Source organism: Urocampus carinirostris, chromosome 13 (assembly GCF_059441175.1).
Source record: "Urocampus carinirostris isolate Australia breed hairy pipefish chromosome 13, RoL_Ucar_1.0, whole genome shotgun sequence".
Classification (NCBI taxonomy): domain Eukaryota; kingdom Metazoa; phylum Chordata; class Actinopteri; order Syngnathiformes; family Syngnathidae; genus Urocampus; species Urocampus carinirostris.
Genome location: NC_142361.1, coordinates 9,609,922 through 9,631,795, shown reverse-complemented (window position 1 = coordinate 9,631,795; position 21,874 = coordinate 9,609,922). Strand labels below are relative to the sequence as shown.

The 21,874-nt window shown below is 37.0% G+C and overlaps 2 protein-coding genes across 3 annotated transcripts in view; one reads left to right on the top strand and one right to left on the bottom strand.

The window, feature by feature from the left end:
- Nucleotides 1–272: 272 nt before the first annotated feature.
- Nucleotides 273–13,326, bottom strand: LOC148353687 (multiple inositol polyphosphate phosphatase 1-like). Its single transcript, XM_088350932.1, has 6 exons — nucleotides 13,159–13,326; nucleotides 8,642–9,405; nucleotides 7,271–7,465; nucleotides 5,256–5,353; nucleotides 3,182–3,312; nucleotides 273–1,499 (listed from the first exon to the last, which is right to left on the bottom strand). The coding sequence occupies exons 2-6, from the start codon at nucleotides 9,216–9,218 to the stop codon at nucleotides 1,088–1,090; spliced, it is 1,413 nt and encodes a 470-aa protein (XP_088207058.1). The 5' UTR covers nucleotides 9,219–9,405; nucleotides 13,159–13,326; the 3' UTR covers nucleotides 273–1,087.
- The window catches only part of LOC148353686 (phosphatidylcholine:ceramide cholinephosphotransferase 1-like), a 24,232-nt gene continuing 14,837 nt past the window's right edge, over nucleotides 12,480–21,874 (top strand). The window contains exons 1-2 of one of the 2 annotated variants that reach the window (XM_088350933.1): nucleotides 12,480–12,592; nucleotides 21,096–21,223. The gene's annotated coding sequence lies outside the window, so the exon portion shown is untranslated. Of the gene's footprint in view, nucleotides 12,593–12,664; nucleotides 12,818–21,095; nucleotides 21,224–21,874 lie in introns of those variants that run through there. The other variant, XM_088350934.1, reaches the window with a different exon arrangement.

Genomic DNA, 21,874 nt, shown 5'->3' with positions numbered 1-21,874 from the left:
TTCAATATTAGCGATGCTTTTCATTTATAAATGAACTTAATATACTATTTATGCAACTGTTTTGGTGGAGATGATAATAAGAGTACAGTACTAGAAATATAAACAAAGGGATTTCTCCTATTACTGTTTATGCAAGTTCATTTAAGTCATCCTTTGATTAGGAATAATCAATTGTATCAAAAAATTATTTCTTTTATACGATTTTTGTTGACACAACTTTCACATTAAACTTTTTCTGTGTCTCCATCCGTGTTTTCATGCATATTGCTATCTTATTTTTTTTTTTTTATCTAGATAAGGGGTGTCAAACTCATTTCAGCTCATGGGCCACGCAGGAGAGCATTCTCACCCGGGCTGGACTAGTATATTAATGGCATAAAAAGTGTGCCTCAGATGGAGGGCTGGGCGTCTTTTGGAGGCTTACAGTTAAAGTAGGATTAAGAGATGTGAGATTTGATTATAAAACAATATTTGATGCCCCCCCCCTCATTTTTTCCTTCTTCCTATCATTTGAACTCATGTAATGTTTATAAATCATGCATTTCTTAAAAAGGCAAAACAACAATTGCATCTTCACTACTTTATTTAGCTCTGGAAAATTAAAAAAAAAAAAAGCATACAAAAGCCAATTGATTGATTGATTGATTGGGGAATTCTTGAATTAATAATTCAAACACATTTCTGCTTTTTTTCTCGATTAAAATATTTACCTGAATATGGGAACTTTGTTGTTAGGTTTGATCTCTGTTATAGAAAAAGCTCAAGCTTCTTTAAACTTCTGCAAAGACACCCCAGGTGCTAATGTTGTAATTTGGTATTTTTTGTATTGCCAAAAACAGCACATTTGAGACTTTTCAATAAAACAACAATTGGGTGGTTTCCCCAATGCTCGCTGGTTGATTAATAGTAGTCAGGAAATACAGCTGGGTGCTTTGCGAGAGATGCCTGTCTTTGGCAATATCCAGTGGACATATTGAAAACGGCAGCTTATTTCTCTTTTACCTTTCTCAGCATTGTCTCACAGGGGACATAAAATGATGTGCCAGGCCACTTTTGAGTTTGACATATGTGATCTAGGTCATGGTATCTACAGGGCGTCTTTAATCAAAAATGGATTTCTAGTGGTTCTACTGAACAGTTCACACTCTGTCTCAAAGTCACAGCTTTGAATCAGTTTCTTGTAGTGTTCTTTGACGTCTTTATACAGCGGCATGGATGATTCTTGACTCTTAGTCAAATCAGGAAAGCTGGCCGGTTTTTCATTGATCAGTGGCTGTAATCTCAAATCTCCTTTTCCGCAGTCGTACAGCGTTAGGAGAAAGTTAGCTGTGTATGGTAAAATATCACTGGTGCGAAAAGAGCGTTGCTTTTGGGATCCGTAGTTTGAAGACATGAGGGGTGCCTCGTCCTTGAAGAAGCCCAGAAGGGTGTAGAGTGGAAGGAGAGTCTCTCCGTGGCCAACCTGGATTGTTACTGCTTCAGACACCTGCTGGCCTAACCTAAATTGTTATGGAATACATTTTATAAAGGATTGACAGGTAGAGTGTTTATAGTTCATGCTATGACCCTATCCCCTGTCTAATATAATTGAATTAGACAAATTGTTGCAGTCTAGCACAGGGGTAGGCCAACTATGGCCACAGGTAAAAGTATCATGACAATATAGATAATAGTGAATAAAGTACCACTAATGAGAAAATGTTTTTGTACTGGTTTTGTCCCCATTGTCCCTTTGTGTGTCTGCTACCAAATGCAACTACAAACATTACCACAAAACTATATATCAAATTTAGTGCTTGAAAACCGGGACCTAATATATAATTTTGTTTTAATCTGAAATAACACAAAAGAAAATACTTCATAAATATTACAAAATAGTGCAATAATAGTATAATATAAAATGAGACTACAGAAATACAACTTCACAAGTACTAATGTATATTACACAAACACTTCAACAGAAATACAACAAAATACTACAGAAGTACTTCTGTAATGCTAGCATAGTACTACTACGGAAATACTCCAAACATTCTACAGGAATACTGCCACAGATGTACTACAAACATATAACTACAATATTACTATAAAAATACTAAAGAAATACTAAAAAACGAAATGTCAAATTGAATGCTTAAAGCCAACCTAATATAAATTTTTTTGCTTGAATTCTATAAAATAAATAATCGGAAATACTACAGACATACGAAAACATACTACTACTATAATACTGGGATACAAAACAATGCTACAGAATTAGTACTACAGATTTTATTTTCAAAATTACACTATTATTCTACTACCGATATACTACAGAAATAGCAATACAATACTGCTACATAGATACTACAGAAAAACTACAAAACTAATTGTCAAATTAGGTGCTTAAAAAACAAAACACGTTTGCATGTGAGATGTATAAAAAGCCATCTTCTGGACACTTTCCAGATGCACTCAAAGTCATTTACACGATATGTACATATTTACATCCCAATAAAGTTAAAGAAAAAAAAAAGTTGCATAGTGGGCACTCACTGATATATTATTTGCTTTAATCCTGAAAAGAAAAAAGAAATGCTACAAATAAACGACACCTACAGATGTACTACAAATACTACAACTACAATGATACAAAAATAATACAACAGAAATATTACTACAATAATACTACAAACTAATATATATATACCAGTATATATCTATATATGTATATATAAAGATCTTTAAACAGTCACTGTAGACCCCCCAAAGCGCTTTAAAAATGTACTCCATATTTTACACACAGACACACACGCGCACACGCCATGCAATGTGCCTATCTGCATTAGAGGTTCAGTGTTTTGCTAAAAAGGCACTTCAACATTCAAACCTGCGACTTCTTAGTCCGAAGACGACTGCTCTACCTCCAGATCTACTGCCGTCCTAATGTATTATTTTGCTTTGATCTGGAGTATTTCAAAACCAATTTGATGAAACATCTACTTAAAAAAAATACTGTATAAAAATAAATATAACATGTAGATGTCTGCAAGTATATTTTTTTCTTATTGCAAATGATTAAAACTTGAAGGGTTTCTAGGCCAAATTCCTGAATCCTATACAGCGTGCAATTCCAAAATTTGCCCACCCCTGCTCTAGCATGTACAATTTCAAACAGAACTCTATTCATTTTTTTACTCACCTGTTTTCTTTTGCAGCTTTGTCGAGACGACTGAAGACATCATGGAAAAGAATACAGCTGGCCTTACTGTTAATATCATGACCGTAGCCTCGTTTCCAGTATTGCCTCAAGTCATTTGCATACTCCACAATCTGTTGACCCCAAAAATACGTTTTTACATAAATTTCTTCATGTTTCACGATACCTGAAGAATTGTCATTCAATACGAAAAGACCTTTTGTGATCCGTGAATAATGTCAGCCTGTTTTTTCAAAGACAAACTACTGTGTGACTAAGATCATAATAAAATGCTTAGTGTTTTAGTGGGGCGGTGAGTTAAGTATATAAAGTTATAAGCTATTTTTTTCAAAACTAAAAATGACTTAATATGTGAGTGCTTGCGTGGGTTTCCTCTGGGCACTCCGGTTTCCTCCCACATTCCAAAAACATGCATTTCAGGTGGATTGGCCGGTCCAAATTGTCCCTAGGTGTGAATGAGCGAATGAGTTGTCTGTCCCTGTGTGCCCTGCGATTGGCTGGCAACCAGTTCAGGGTGTCCCCTGCCCACTGCCCGGAGATGGCTGGGATGGGCTCCAGCCCCCCGCGACCCTAATGAGGATAAGTGGTACGGCTAATGAGATGAGATGTGAGTTGAGCGCTCAGTTAACAACCAATCACAAATCAGCCTCTGAAAACTAGTCAGCCGTAGGTGGGTGTTATTTAAACCAGCCTGAGTAGGCCAAATTTCGATGACATTTTAAAACTGACAGCAATTGGCAATCTAGATGCACCATTTAAACTAGCGATGAGCACATAACATATACTATTGTTAATATTGTTAAGCCTTATACAAATTTTTACTTGTTCAGCGAATATTTATTTATGAAATGATCTGAAATGATCTGCATTTCTATAGCGCTTTTCAAGTCAATGGCTTCCCAAAGCGCTTTACATTGTGCTTCACATTTCCCAATAGCGGCCGTGATCTGTGCAGCCAAGTAGGGCGCTAACCTGCTTATTGGGGGTATTGGGGGTTCAGTGTCTTACCCAAGGACACTTCGGCATGTAACACGGACAAGCCGGGATTCGAACTGGGATCCCTTAATCCTAAAACGATCGCTCTACCTCCTGAGCTACTGCCGCCCCATTTAAAATGGTGATTGACAGTTTGGCATTTGACTGGATTATATATCTACAATAGTTCTTAAAGGGACATTGTGTATTATTTAGCGCTTGTGTTAAAAAAAACTTATTAAAACAAAGCGATATTCATGTGACTAATAAGCAAAAATATATGAACTCTCATATAAAAGGGTCCGTATTTAAAATATATTTTAGGTGAAAAAAACTTGTATTTATTTTACATAGCATGTGGTCGGCAACCTACGTCTTAAAGGAGACATGTGGCGCTTTTAGCTGCTCCCTGGAGCTTTGAGTCAAATATTTTAAAATGGGAAAATATTGGGAAGGAAATATTATTGTAGTTTTTGTAGGACCAACATGACACCAACATTGTTTTCCTATGCTGTAAAAATGTTATACAATGAATCTTAGTTAAATTATATTGCTAACATTTATGTATGATTGCTCTCAATTCTAATCTTAAAAAAAATAGGCTTATAAAAGGCTTTTATGTGTTTGCAGCTCTCAACATTTTATTGCTGTGGTTCTTTTAATTTGTCATGGCTATTTCCTTTTTGTTGTGTACCCCTGACTCAGCTGACATGATGGTCTGCCATCTTGCTGCTACGGGTGCCCACAAAAAAACAATAACCTTGGCAAAAAAAGTAAAATAAACAAAAGACCCAACTGATGTTGTTTGGTCAATTTTGCGTGTTTGCAGTTTTTATTCTTCCTTGTGCTTTTTATCACTGGATTTTGGTTGCAATACAGAATAACATCTAGTGGTCAAATCATACACACATTCCTTTTAAGAGTGGTGAATTTGTAAAGGTGACAGAATCAACACAATTACTACTTCTTGCTCATATTTTAACACTTTTAGTACATCTGATTGATCAAGACATGACGATTCTTAATTTATTTGTGCTTTAAGACAACCATGTCTTAATAGTTACAGTTGCGGGCCCCATACCTTGGCATCAACCTCGTCTAAACTTTGACACCAAGGAGAGTTGACACTCTTGATGGCCAACTCATAGGCGCAAAAGTTCATTGCGGCATCAGCCATGTCTGATGAGAGACAGGGAAAAAAATACTGTGAAATGATTGAAAAGTTAATACAATTCAAACAAAGATTGTCCATTGTTTTTGACACAAAACGTGTTTCTTGTGAAAACGAAATGAATGAATTTTATGTGCTTTGCCCCATCTTCATTTTTTATTAGAAGTCATTTAGCATTTCTCTCTTGAGGAAATGATTTGTTAAGTCAAAAGTGCAGAGTCGGCATACTTTTATGAGATTGCAATCATTGCTCTAAATATAACCTCAAGTGTCTGAGAACTCAGAATGTGTCCTACGCTACTGATGAAAAGTTTGGGGTCATCCAATTTTATGTTCTCCATTGAAAAGTCACACTTCTATTTATCAAAATAGTTGTCCAATGTCTGAGGTATTTTGCCCATGTTAATCTCTTCATGGTTGGTTAGCACGCAGCCCCATTGTGTGGAGGTCCAGGGTTCGATTTCAGCAACCGGCTGCTCTCCGTGCAGAGATTGCATGTTCTCCATGTGCCTGTGAGGGTTTCATTCAAAAAGCATGCATCTGAGGTTATTTGGATAATTTGAATTGTCCCGAGGTGTAAATGAGTGATTCAGTTGTCTGTCTCTGTGTGCACCGCGACTGGCTACCAACCAGTTAGGGAGTCCCCTGCCCACTGCCCAAAGATAGCTGGGATGGGCTTCAGCACCCTTGTGACCCTAACGATTATAATATAAGCGAGACAGAAAATGGTTGGATGAATAATCTCTTCATTAGTTGACCAGGTTCAAATATGGCATTTTCTTTGCCACCGTGGTTTGGCAGCCAGCATCTCTGAGTTGCCTCTTCACTGTAGATGTTGACACTGGTGTTTTGTAGGTATTATTCAAAGAAGCTGCTAGTTAAAGACCTGTAGACATCTATTTCTCAAACTAGAGACTCTAATATACTTGTCCTCTTGCTCTGTGATATCTCCCACTTCTCTTTCTACTCTGGTTGGAGCCTGTTTGTGCTGTTCTCTGAAGGGAGTAGTACTCAGCGCTGAAGGAAGTCTTCAGTTTTTGTGCAATTTCTCGTTGCAATCGGTTAGTTAGTGTGTAAAAGGGAAAAGTGAGAATTTACATTGTAAAGCGCTTTGGGGGGTCTTTATTGACTTGAAAAGCGCTATATAAATGCCACAGCTAGGACACGGAATAGCTTTCAATTCTTAGAAAAAGAATAGACTGTCGAGTTATGAAATGAAATGATCTGCATTTATATAGCGCTTTTCAAGTCAATGAAGACTTCCCAAAGCGATTTACAATGTGCTTCATATTTACCCATTCACACACACTCACACACCAATAGCGGCCGTGCAGCCATGCAAGGCGCCAACCTGCTTATTGAGGGCATTAGGGGTTCAGTGTTTTACCCAAGGACACTACTACATGTAACACGGAACCTGCGATCTCTTGATCCCCAGACGAGCGCCTTTACCTCCTGAGCTAATGCTTCCCCACATTAGAGATCTCTTTTTCCGGCCAACTTGAAAGTTGAATCGCACCCAGAAATGTGATGCTCCAAATACTGGACTAGCTAAAAGAAAGAGCAGTTGTATAGCTTCTCTGACCAGCTAAACTATTTTTAGCTGTGTTAACATTATAGTACGAGAGTTTTTCTCAATAAAAAGGATCTGTTAACCTTCTAATGCAATTACAAAAACACAACATACTATCAGAACATTGGAGTGCTGGTTGATAGAAATGGGCCTCTACATACCGATGTAGATATTACATTAAAAAAACGACATTTGCAATAAGAAAGATGTTAAAAATGTATGGGGTGTATTTCTGATACATTTCATGTTATCTTTGTTGAAAACCCCCCCAGTAATTTTCCTTCAAATGTAAGGAAAATTGAAGCGAGCCCAAACTTTTGAACGGTAGTGAAAACTAATTCAAACCACTGACCAGCTGTTATGTTCTTGGAGGAGACTCCGAGTTGGCTGGCAATTTTCTCACGGACGCCTCTCATCTCTGGTCCCTCTTTGAACTTGTCCACTTCCGACAGGGCTAAAGGGTTCCGAACAATGTCCTCCAAGAATTTGGTGCAGTGGACAAAATACTGCATGAGTGCATCATTCACCTCATGGTCAAAGGTCTGATCTGAGTAGGTTAGAAGTAAGCGAAGAGTTATTGGTCATTGTATAGGTAATCACATACAATAAAAGCTTTTTTTTCCAACAGAGTTTGAGTATAAAAATGTGTCTTATACAAGAAACACGAAGAAAAATGAAAAGATGTGACACTGTTCTTACATCTTTTTCTTGACCAAATTCAAACCCTTCTAACGGACTTCCAAAGTCATTTTTTATTAATCTCCAGTACCATTAAAAGAAAAAACGGTGTGAATCATGTATTTTGCAGAGCCACAAATATATCTACGATTTACACATGCTATTTTTAACCCTAAGTATGCATTTATCAAGACATGATTTTTAGATCTTAAGTTGCAAATATGTATGTTTTGGATACAAATAGGTGTGGGGTAAAAATTATAGGAATATGAAGCATACATTTTCAGTAGCAGGAAGTTCTTCCCGTTACAACTTACCACTGGGAAACGCTACCTTAACTTTTTGCACGGACATTAATATATGTCCCTTATTGATACATAATCCCTGCACTAATATACATTTCATAGTGTCCTGTTTAGGTTTAACATGCACCCATCCTCTTTGCCGTAAAAACTAGTGCCAGCTGCAGTTAATCACGAAATGATCTGCATTTATATAGCGCTTTTCAGGTCATTTCATTTCATTTCAATGACTTCCCAAAGAGCTTTACACTGTGCTTCACATTTCCCAATAGCGGCCGTGATCTGTGCAGCCATGCAAGGCGCTAACCTGCTTATTGAGGGTATTGGGGGTTCAGTGTCTTACCCAAGGACACTTAGACATATAACACGGACAAGCCGGGATTCGAACTGGGATCCCTTAATCCTAAAACGATCGCTCTACCTTCTGAGCTACTGCCGCTTCATGAGGGAAGTGTATTTGCAATAGCAAAACAAAGCCGCCAAAAGGCAGAGTCAGTGTCGGATTTAAGCAGACTTGTTGAGAAACAAGACAACAGTTTCAAGTGTTTACAAAAATTTTACCCCAAATACAATAACTTTTAAACCCCTGAAAACACAACATTTAAATTTAAGCATTTTAGAGAATTTCAAGCACCTGTACGAACCCTGCTCAAATGGTTTAATAAGGACACCAACAGAAAATGTGAACTGATTTTTGGTACAGGATTTACATGATAACATTGACTGGAAACTGAGCTGATTACCTTGAATATTCCACAATTCTGTTAGTCCCTTTATAAAGGACAAAGTGCTGTTGATGCACCTATGTTTAGAGCTGCTTACAAACTTCACCAATCCTCCTCGAAGATTATCCTCAGATAGCAATGTGGGGAACAGCTTGGACAGCCTGACCGCCAGATGTTTGTGATCATCAACGCCTTTCCCGGCTAAACGGCCATCCGTGTCCTCGGGATACCACATCCTCCACCCGTTCTGGACCTCGCATGCCCAGCTCTCTTTAACGGGTGTGGCGCTTTGAACTGCCTGGTAAATCTTTTGCATGTGCTCAAATATATTGCTTGTCGGGTATCTTGTGCCATGTCTTATGATTGCTGTCAGATGTATGGGAAAGCATTGTGGAGATGGAGGCCTCAGGGTGGATGTGTTGACAGCAAGGATATCCTCTAAAAGATACGGGTTCACTTCCTCATACCGTCCTTTTGTGCCAAAATATTTAGCAATTGTCGGTATTGTTTGACTGGCTTTGTTGAAAAAGCAGCTCCTACAGGCAAAGGTGCCTGTCAACAAAAGAATGAGGATCTTCCAAATGTGGATATGCATGATTCACTCTTGTACAAAAACACGTCTGCTCCGTCAAAGAATTTGTTAAAATGGCACAAAAAAGAGCTGTGCTAGGGAGTTGCAAAATGTGACCTTTGGCTAGGTTACAGGTGACGTGAAAGTGACAGAGCCTTTATCTCTGGTGCAAGTTGGCCTGCTCAATAATGTGATGTACTCCAGTGTCAGTCTGAAAACAGGGGGGAAAGGCATTTCAGGTTATGATACAAGTTATTTAAAATGTGGTCACAGAAATCACCTGACTTGCCAAGAATGCAAAAATGGTCCCAGTTGCCTTGTCTACCTAAAGAGTCTGTAGGTAACTGGTCTTAAGTTGATTTGGCAGTTGCACAGCGTCATTTGTTTTGTAGGATATGCAAAAAGTTCAGAATTCAAACGTTTTAGTCAATTTACTGACTGACGTGGCCTGGATTTTGGCGTGCAGCAGGATTTAAAAGATAAATTCGGGACAGTTTTCCTGTCCATGTAGAATTTTGTTAGGAAAAAATAGTTTGGTGTTTTTGCCGTCAACAATAAAAATGATACTTCTGAAAGTGCTTTATATGGTTTGAAAAGTCCATATTTACATACATTTTACAATTTTAATCCTACAATTTGAGGGAAAATAACGTTCGCATTTTAATATTTAACAGCAATAATTTTACTGGATTGCATGATGACAACTCGTATGAGACTCAGGTAAGTTATATTTTTGTCCAACAGAGGTCTCTAAAATCCTCGGCTTCAGCTCTGCATTCTCTGCTTGGATAGCGCTGTTGCTGCATTCACGTGCTTCTCATAGGAAATGACTTTTCCCGTGCTTAATTCATCACAGCGTTTTCATTTTTACCAAAATAAACAATGTAAAAAAGCAAAATATTACAGCAAATCTTTATTGCTTAATTACATGGAATATGATGTTAAACATAATCTCCACTACCCGAGCACACGCGAATGCAGCACGCGTGACGACACGCGAAGGACTCCCTACTTTAGTGATGGGAATTCTTGCTCTTTTAAGGGAACTGTTTTTTTTGGCTCGGCTCACTAAAATGTGCAGGCTCTTTCGGCCCTTTAGGTAGTTTTTTTACTCTTCAACCGATACATTACGAATTATTATTTGAGATTATACACGGAATGAATTTAAAATAAAGCAAAAAAAAAAAAAAAAACACAAGTACAAAATTAAATAAAACAAAAAAGAAAAAGAATAGAAAAAACAAGAAAAGCAAGAAAATGACATAAACCAAATAAAATAAAACAAAAAATGAGAAAAAAAAGCAAAAGGAATTAAAAAGCTCAGAAAAGAATAAGCTAAATAAAATAAAACAAAAGAAAAAAAAGGCTAGGAAAAAGGAAATACAAGGAGAAAAAAATAAAAGGCAAAATAAGGAAGAACACAGTTAAAACAATGAGAAACAAATTAAGGTACAAATTTAAAACATACAAATGAAAAAAGATCTGAAAAAAAAATAATACAAGCAAAAGTAAAAGCAAAAAAGAGAAAAAACGAAAAAGCAAGAAAAACAAATCAATAAAAAGCTACTAAAATAAAAATAAAAAATAAGGAGAAAAAGAAAAGGAAAAATCAAAGAAAAAAAAGCAAGAAAGAAAATGAAGAGGCTTTCTCCCTCATAGCTTTCAGATTTAATTTCCTCCTTATATTTCGGTCCAAAGCCTTCGCTCTGAAAACGCTTGTCGACTAGTGATCCCAAGAGCCGAGAAGAGATCAGCAGGTTCAAGAGCGTTCTCCATTCGGGCCCCGGTGCTGTGGAATGCTCTTCCCCCTGACATTCGATCTGCAACTTCAGTGGAACTTTTTAAATCTAGGCTTAAAACAGACTTCTATTCTATAGTTTATGAATATTTCACGTTGCCAATATCTGTGTATTGTTTGTTAATGCTACATCCATTGCAACATGGTCATGTTTTTTTATTTTATTTTTTATTTTATATTATACTTTAAGACTGGCTGGCAACCAGTTCAGAGTGTTCCCTGCCCACTGCATGAAGATAGCTGGGATGGGCTCCAGCAGTCCCCTGACCCAACTGAGGATAAGCGGTGCAGATAATGGATGGATGGATTATACTTTAAATATTTTGTATAATATTAATAATGTTATTTTTTGTTAATGCAACATCCATTGCAGCCTGGTCATCCTGAAAGGGGGATTATGTCATGTATGGTCCCTTCTATAAGGTTTCTTCATTTTTTCTCATGCTAAGGTTTTTTTAGTTTTTATTTGCCCTTATATAGGTTTTAGATGAGGGGATGGTGTAATAATTGTTTGCAATATTCTGTGGTCCGTGCAGCCTTTTGAGACTACTTGTCATTAAGGGCCATACAAATAAACATGGCTAGAAAAATAAATGTATATTATAAGACTTATAATGTAACATGATGCACAAAATGAATAAGTATTTTTTTAAAATCTATTCTTCTAAACTAAATTATAATAGCATTTATTTCTTCACTTAACAGTGAACCTTCAACTCATTAAACATAAGCAATTTTAAAATCAAGCAACTCTGAAAGTAAAAATACTGAATTTTCAGTCCAACAACAAATAAACTAGGAAACACAGTACGATATTAAACGTTACATGAAAACAAATCTAATGGTGAAACACATGATCCCGGAAAAACACAGGAAACATAAATTAAAGTATTTCATACCTGTCAACCTGTACGTTTTTGCCGTACAAAGTACAATTATTATGCATTTTAAGACTTGTACGGCGTACAAGAAAATCTGTACGGAAAAACGCAAATTTGTCAATTATGGGTACCATTTGGTATACACCGACTATCACGAAACGGCAAATTAATCAAGTCAAAGGAGTTCACCGCAGAAGCCTCTATCTCGGTATCGTTTTTTTTTTTTGTTGCAAACGAAACGAGCGGTTTGATGCTACTGTGCGCATGCGTCTGCCGCCTGGGGATTTCCCATCATGCATCATTCCAAAAAAAAAAAGTGTACGGGTATTTTGTATTTTGCACGGGAAAACACGACAGTTTGTACAGGCATGGAGCCGTGGAGGTTCACAGTTATGGTATTTACGGATCTTAAAAAAGGGTTTAATACAAAACCATTCTAAACGTTTATATACTCAACAAATTTAAAGTTCAACAACACCATAATCCATGAGGGATAAATGCATAAAAAGCGTCTCAAAGGGAACCCACTGCTGATTAGAGGGGAACCGACTCTCCTCGTTCACTTTTTGAGAACCAGTTCATAAAACAGTTTCGTTCGCGAACGACACCTCACTACTGTACTGTTGTTAAGCGCCTACTCAGGAGTACGCCAGGCAGTCGGATTTAGCCGGAGTGACGAGCAATATTTCACCGCCCACCACGAAGAAAAAACAGTCAAGGTAACGAAATTATGATTATATAAAGAAGAACGACGTTTTCCGAACTGGGAAATTGTTTTGGGGAACCTACGCGCCTTCTCGTCCGTGGGTCAGCTGTGTCTCCGGTGTAACTCTTTGGCCGCGCGAATTCTTCATATCTGAGCCGCTATCCGGCGTTTAGAGTCGGTCACACATTCTACCCGGGAACCAAACAACTGCGATTATGTTGCTCCATGGCCTTCGGAGGTAACCTTACATTTACGTGGTCACCCGGGGACGGCGCCGATATAGAGGAGGTTGTGCCGTATTCCGTTGCCTTCTAAACGTGAACAATATCCACTGCTGGCGGTTTCACAATGTAATTTATCAGTTTTCCTAAAGGAGTCCGGCGCTGTGTGGAATCACCTAACAGTTCCGAGCCTAGTGTCTGGTATGTTTTTTAGGCTAACCCAGCGAGCTAGCTAAAATAGCCACGCTTTTTGCTAATCTATTTTGGGGGATTTCAGTCTCTAAGCTCATAAGACCGACAAAACCTCAACCTCCATACCGTTCTTATTTGTATGGGTTGCATTATTAAAGTAACCTACCGTGTGGACGGATTCGTATGTCACAGGTGTGTCTGCTAACGTTTCACGGGTGAAGTGAATCTCCCACACTGAGCTTTGCCTCCTGGTAAATATTAACTTGTGGTAGTAATGGTAACACAACACCGAGAGCGCTTTTCGCTACGACTAACTTGTACTAGTAGGACTGGTGGAACGGGGCGGGACCAACTGAACGGATCCACCCTGTTGAGTTCTTATGTTCTGTCCGATTTTGGCGGGTTGCGTACTAAAAGTGAGTGACAAGAATAGTGTGGTACCTCTCAATACAAGCTTAATTCGTTACAGGTTTTTGCTCGTAGCTCAAAAAGCTATTGAAATGTGCGAATTTTCCTAATGAGAAATACCTTTGATTAAAAACAAGCGAACAATTTAGTCTTGCACATTTCAGCTCCAATCCGGATCGTCTCTGTCACAAGTAGCTTATATTGTTGCGGTATTCTGCATAGTCTGTCCTGCTGTGAGTAAATATTTTCCACATTGTGTTTGTATTTTTTATTATTACTTAAAAAAAGAAGGATTTCCCTCAAGTCCCGAAAAAACAGACAGAGGGATAGCTTCTCCCCTAAAGCTATCAACTCACTAAACCACAGTCGTGAAACGCACTGTCCCTGTTCTAAATGCAATACCCCGTTTTTTGAGTGCAATATCCCGGTTTTTGAGTGCAATATTCAGGTTATGCATGGTTTTTACTTTGCATGCTTTTGACTTAATCCTAAAACAGTAATGCAAAAGAAGCATTTTATTTGCAGAAGTATTTTATTGCAGAAAAAATCTTTACTAAATCATTTTTGGGCTGTTAGATGTTTTAAATGGTACTGTTTACTTGTACTTGACTTCGTTTCCGTTACTTTGTATTCCGTTACTTAGCATTCCGTTACGTAGTATATTGGTTAAATAATCTAATGTCAAACACAAGGCAATGCTATCAATATACCGTTATGATCATGGGAAATTAATTCTTTCACAAGAAATTAACTTTTTTTCAGTCACTCAATGAACTGTGCCCTGCAGCCAGTGTTAGGTTTGCAGCCAAAATGTAAAACTTGAGTCAAAGGGTGTTATTGTTGCTAGGATGTGTCACTGCCAAAGGAAAGAATATCTTGACTGTCCACAATCAGGGAAGGCACACAGTTTCCTCTCTGCAAGAGACAATGACTTTTCTGTTAGGATGTATGATGATTCAGCAGTTGGAAAACAGAAATGTTAACAATGATCATTCGCAAACAGTCATCAGGATACTTCATCATAGTGGTGAGCAATATTGCAGAAAAAAACACTTGTTTTCAAAAATAGATTCTTATCATGATGGTCTTTTTGAACTAATTTACCATTTTATGGCCATCTTCCTATTAAGATGAAATAAAACAAACAAAAACCAGGCATATTCGCTAACTATGACCCCTGAACAGGTTTTAATTTAAATTGTATAATGTGCACGTTTGCACAGTAATCAAATGCGCATAAAGTTTAACAATAACCCTTAAATTAAATGTAAACGCACACTATGTTTACCCTAGCACACAGTTCTTTCAATCTACCTAGAGGGTTCCTTTCACATTTGTACTCTGTTTCTCATGTATCACTTATTATTGATGATCATAATAATACATTGTATTTATAGGCACCTGTACTGTTTGCATTTAGTAAAATCTTTCATATTATCCTGTTCTGTCAGTTTGTTTCAAATTTTCTATTAAAACATTTTAAAGTCCTTTTTTTTTTTTTTTACAAAAGTCAAATTTCAGATAACTACACCCTTAAAATGTATATTTGGTTTTCTAAGAGTCAAATATATTACTATTCAGTAGAATTACTTACCCTGAGATAAATTCATCTTTGGTGTAGGTTCACTTCCAATTTGATTTGTATTAGTTTTGAAATGCCCAGACTTTTTGGAAACTTTTACTGATGTCAAAACGTATTTTGCCAGGACTATGATTTAACAATTTTTTTTTCTGGATTGAGAGGATATAAAGATTTTGCATTCTTGTAAACTTAATGCATGGTCATTCAGTTTCCTTAACGGATGCTCTTGTATAATGACTCATCTAGATATTTTTGACAATGGTGTACATTTTAACTATGAATAGACTTGTTTACACCTCATTGGAGACTTCTTCTTCCTTTTGTAAGTTTCTATTTATATATGTACTGTCAGTTTCTGACAAAAAACATGTTAACGACACAATCACAGACACACACACACACACTCATGTCCATTTGCAGATAACACATATGCAGGTGAAGGTCAGTTAATTGCAATGATGGGATTCATACAAAGCATCGCTTTTCACACTGATTGATTTCATCTCCGAAGATGGCCAATATGTTACAAGACGAACCTTTGCACAAACCTTTTTTAAGTATGGAAAATAACTTTGCAAACAATCGAGCCTCAGCTAGAAAGTGTTTGTAGCCGTGTATGTTCTCTACTCCAGCAACTTATATCAACACAATAGAATTTGGCCGTTTGTTGGTCCACTAAATTATCCTACGTGCACTATGCTGTTGGAGATGAAAAACTTTGTTTTCGTAAAAGTTTTCCCCCCTACGAACCACAACACAAACTGACTTCCCTTGCCATAGTTAGAATTACATGACATTTTACTCCGACTCACATGATGTCCCACTTTTCTGTGGCCTACAACTGCCTTTTTGGAATTCTGGGGCAGCACGGCCTGACGTGACCATTTTTTGCGTACTTGAGGAAAAAAACAAGCCCACAATGGAATAAGGTCAGCATTTTTGCAGAGTAACAAGTACACTAAATCAGTCCTGTGAGCGAAATTAGGAGCAACATTGCTTCCTGAAACCCAACTAGCCTCCTGTTCTGACTTGCAGTCCTTTGTTTACAATAGTTGTCAGACTAAACTCTCTTCCCTGCCACCCCAACATTCCATGTTTTATTGCGTTTATTTGATTTATTTTTTTCCAGGGCTGTAGTCAAATGTCAGTCACTAATCATTCTTTGGCAACCCTAAATAGCTAGGTTAAGTGTTGCATAATCACTGCTTTCCGAGCATTGTCCTACTGTATGTTTTAAACTTAACACAATTGAATCATTAATCACAACCAGAATGTATTTTTTTCCCCTATTCCTACTTACAGTGCTACTGGAAATTATTCACTATGCTACACTTTTTCCTTTTCTGTTTTGTTACAGCATTATTCCAAAATTATTCAATTCATCCCACCTTAATTCAACACTTGCCCTCAAACAATGACAGTGTGAAGAACCTTTTTTTTCTTTTTCTTTTTTTCTAAAATTTGTGAAAACCCAAAAAAACAGAAACTCCATGCAAATAATTATTCACAACCTTCGCCATTAAACTCAAAATTAAGCCTAGGTGTATCATGTTCCATCCGATCATTCTTGAGCCATTTCTTCAGCCAAATTGGAGTCTATTTAAGGTATATTCAGTTATTGGGCATTTTTTTGGAAACTTGTCTGTATAAGGTCCCAAAGTTTATAGTGCATCCCCTCGCATAGACCTGGCATGGAGTCAAAGGAATTGCCTGTAGACCTCTTGAGACAGACTTGCTTTGAGGCACAAATCAGGGGAAAAGGTACAAAAACACATCTGCCGCTTTGAAAGTCCCAATGAGCTCAATTTACTTCATCATCCATAATGGAAGAACTTCTTAACCTACAATACTCTTGGAGAAGAGCTACCCCAGAACCCAATGGTCACTCTGTCCGAGGTCAAGCATTCCTCTTTGAAGCAATGAGAACCTTACAAAAAGATAACCATCCCGGGAGCAATACAAGTAAGTCTAAATTATACAGTGGCCTTAGTGAAAGGCACATGCCAGTCAATGTAACTAAACGCTATAATATTTACGACCATGACTAGTTGAACACAAGTAGGCTTTATTCAGCATGTTTATAGCGTGCTGTAGTAGCCTTATTGTAAAGCATTTTTATTGTACGTAGTTGTTCACTGATCGCTGTAAACATTTTGACTAAGACTCTGGTTTTATTGTATTTCCATGTGTAAACAAATGATTCAATTGGATTTAAAAGCGGACTATCAACTGTTTGCAAAGTTGGACACACTTCAAATTTTGTTTTATGGTTCTGGGAGACAATAGAAGAATACCACTCTCATTAGTCATGTTGGTTGTGTTGAAATTCTAATTTATTTACTGTAAAGGGTTTCAAAGCATTATTAAAGTCTTATTTGAGCTAATAACAAAGATTTTCTTTTTTTTTTTTTGCATTTTTAAAATATTTTCACGCCATTTTTTTAGCGTTTACAGCAAATTAATATCTACTCCAAATATCGGTTATTGGCCTTCTCTTAATACTAATAATCGGTATAGGCCCTGAAAACTCACATTGGTCCATCCTTTGATTGAACATATATTGAGGGATCTAATAATGGCTGTGCACTGACACTTCCTATCCAACTTGATGAAGATAGAGACGTGCTGCTAAGAGGAATGTGCAAAACTGCCCAAAGATGAGTGTGCCAATTCTGTGGCATCATTTTCAAAATGACTTGAGGCTGTAATTTCTACCAAAGGTGCATCAACAATGTATTGAGCAAAGACAGTGAATTTTAAATAATTGTGTCATGATGTCGTTAACGGACTATGTTTGTAAAAGTTTGACTGGGAAAAATAATTTAATCAATTTCAGAATAAGCCTCTCATATCATATATTGTAAAAAGAAAGAGGCGCTGATGCGTGCCATCCAACATGATGTTGGTCATCAATTGTTGCCCGAAAAACTACATGATGATGCCAGTTTATCCATTTGACTTGCAAAAAGACTTAGCCAAAAGCCTTTTCTAAAATCTGAATTAGGGTATATGTCGTCACATCCATAAAGTGTTATCAGTTTTTATAAGCTGCACTAAAATAGACTGTATGAAACAAAACACGAAAACATAAAAAACATGAAAAGGTAGGCCTATTACGTTCTTCATATGAAGTTCTTTTAATATTACATTTGTCTTTTCTTATAAACAATTCAACAGTATTAAGTGTAGATAATGGGTTTTTAACTGCCTAGTTTTAAGTGGCCACACTGTCATTTGCAATGTAAATACAAAGATGGGTGAAATGCACTTTAATGGCTTCCTGTTGACAACTCACCGCTGTGTGCGTGTGCGTGCGCCTGACATGCAATCGAACAACATCTTGTGCCGTTTCCCAAAGGCCTTACGGGTCTGACATCCTAATCAAGAGCTTTTAAAACCACAGGAGGCCTTCTCATTAGAAGATAGCAACCAGCAATGAATGCTCTCAGTCCCCAGAGTTCTCTGCTTGCGTTGCTGTCTCTTTGTAGACCTTTCCTTGAAGTTGCTGCAGTCAGGGTTTGGTTGCTAATCCCTGAGCGATGACGTATATTTGTTATTTGTTTTGGATGTTTGGATCCTGGGCTTTGTTAGCAAATATTCAGCTGCAATAAATGCAATCCCTTGCTTTGGGGGAAAAATCATTTAAAAAATAATCTAATTAAAAACAAGGTTCTAACACTACCAATAAAACCACAGCTGAACTAAAAAACATTCCTCACCATATTACTTGCCAAATACTTGTGTCCATTGAACTCTTTTCATCTTGCTGTATAGGTGGAGTTAAGAGGGAGGGTATCACTATTTTAAACGCTAAGATATTTATGATATATGGACTCAAAACATCTTGGAGTTTGAGTGAATTGCTTATTTACCTTTACTGTCATTTTTCATATGAATGGTAAAAGATGGCGAAAAATGACTCTGATGAAGGGTTGGTTGCATGGCACAGCAACTCACTCTTTGTTGTGCTGTGGGCTTAATGTTTTGTGTCAGGTTGGGAAGAGCGAAGTGGAATGAATGTTGAATGTGAGTGTGTTTTTGACTCTAGCCACCTCCCATGAGGGGGATATGGCTTTAGTATATCGATAGATTTAATATTACTTTCTGCATTTTAGCCATTTCGGAAGGGATTCAATTAGAAGCAGGGATATGCTGATAAAGTGAATAATTGTTGTCAATCATACAATTGATAATTCTGTACTTAATTTCTTTAAAACTAATCTTAAATATTGACTTCTCAAGGTTTCTTCATTTTAGTCATGTTCATGTTTTTGAGTTTTTTTCTTGCCCTCTCGTAGGTTTTAGATTGGGGTGGTGTAATAATAGTCTGTAGTTTGCAATAATCTGTGGTCTGTGCAGCCTTTTGAGACTCCTTGTGATTAAGGGCTATACAAATAAACATGACTTGACATTACTTATATGTTGTATTTTGTAAACTTATTAGAAAACAGAAAACAGAAAACCCAGACAGACACTTTCTATCATAGCAATATATATCATTGTCTAAAATCTTTGCAATGGGATACATTACTCTACCCCCAATTACTTTAACCCATTAAGTGCCATTGACTGCTACAGATGGGAAGATCGATGTTTGGGCTGGCTGTGAATCCGTTAAAGATGTTAAATATTTCTGTGGACTTTAATCTGACGGCAATAATCACTTATTTTCTTTATTGGGTATGAGTTGTCATTTGTCCTTAGGGATCAATAGAAAGGGTCTGGTGTGGCTAAATATAGTATCCTGGAGAGCTCATTGTCCTCTTTTAACAGCAACGGTGCAGGCAATCTTGCCAACAACATCACATTAGGCTACTAAATCGCTGCTCAAATCAAGGAAATGAACATGGTTTCACTTGACATAAGTTTGACAATTAATTTGTGACTGTTTTGAATAACAGTGGTGAAATTCAAATATGTATACATTATCTAGTGGGTTATCAGTGAATATTAAAGTGATTTATACTGTGTTTGCATTTTTTTCCATAGATTTATGAGGCAAACCATATTTATTCATGTATAATGCACACCCCTATTTTTAATTAAAATTCGGTAGAAAATGTTGTTTTACCTTTTCTTTTCTCAAACTAAGCATTGTAAGTGACAAATGTTGTTGTATGTGCGGCCATGACAAAACAAATTTCTTGACAATGTAAACTGAACACAATACCAACATAAAATTTGCACTCTAATTTTTTTGTCCTAGTTAAAAGCTGCAGCATTTTGTATCAGCTGCAAGCTTGTAATGCTAGATTTTGATGCTAGACCGGAGAGTAGTTAGTAGTAGTTCCTCATTCAGAGGTTTTTGAGTGTTTCCTTTCCCTCATGTAGATTTCAGATCAGGGGATGGTGTGATTTGTAGTCTGTAGCCTGTGCAGCCCTTTAAGACTTCTTGTGATTAAGGGCTATACAAATAAACCTTACTGTCCTTCAAAGGCTGATTCATCATCAGATACACCAAATAGTTGTTTCCTTTGTCATGATTTTTCGTTTATTTTTTTATTTTTTATTCTTTAACATTTGTCTCTAGTGCTGTGAATGAAAGTAGTGTTATTAAAATCTAATGCCTTTTCTTATGTCACCTACAGTATATCACTGGTGGTCTAACGGTTAGGATTCAACATTCTCACCGCCATAACCTGGTTTTGAATCCTTTGCATCCTTTGTTTTGCGATAATGATCAGCTATATTATTCGACAAATCAATCATTACAGAAATATGGTAAAATCAAAATCCTAGAAGGCTAATAAACAGTTCAGGTGTATTTGTTTTTGTGTGATTGTGAACCTTTTTTGTATCTGTGCCAAGTGTAAATGGATACAGGTAAGAGTCAACATTTACCCCACAAGGTAGATAGCTTGTAACAAGATTCCCTTCGTTGGAAGGCTAAAAAAAAGTCCCAACCCAGGATCGCTTCCGTTAGAAAGTAAATATAAAAACGCTTTATTAAAACATGCCTATTGTAAGTAAAAGTCATTTGACTCCCCCCCCCCCAATCTATTTAGTGACTGTACCATAATTTTTTCTATGAATACCACTTATATTGATGTTTTTTTTTGTTTGTTATTCCATATCATTCGATTGTTTTTTTTTTTTTTGTCATTTTTCTCTAGCGCGGGAAGGACAACAAAACAAACTGACAGGAAGGAACCGCTGAGCTGAGAGAGCCGCTACCAGTGTTGGCGCTGGCTTCCGATTACACAAGCAAGGAGAAGGAGGCCGAAGGAAAGGGCGGAAAAAGGCAAGAAAAAGCGTTGACAAGTTTGTGATATCCATTGAGTTCTTTAAGGCCAATCCGCTTGAGCTGTTGAGAGAATAAAGGATCAAATGAGTTGTTTTGAAAGAACACACTGCACGTGATCCGGACCAAAATTCATGTTTTGTTCACTTTCAAGAACAGTACTCCTATAAGAAATATTGAAAAATTCCAGTCAAATTCACTTAAGTGGTTCTAAAAATGGCAAACTTTTAACACCAAATACAACTTAAAATAAATGTTTTGCTCCAAGTTTAAATATGCGCACAATTAAGCTGTGTTCATGAAAACAATTTATTTACATCCAGAAAAGATGTCCCTCATATGCCACTTATAATTTCCTGAGCATCAAAACTTTTCTGGTGTGTTTTTCTTCCTCTTACTTTTTGTCACTTAATGATTAAAGTTCATCAAAAGCTGTAATTTATTTTGATAAACAAAAACTTAAAAAGTAGCCAAACAAAATCTGGAGTAATTCGTACGTCAAGTAAAGGGCTGGAAAATCTTTTAACAACTAACAGACTCGTCGGATGACTTCCGGTATAACCATTGGCCTATGACATTTGGATTTCCACCATTTTGGGCCAATTGCAAGCTTTATTTCACGGCCCTTAGCATGTGACAACGTTTGAGGGT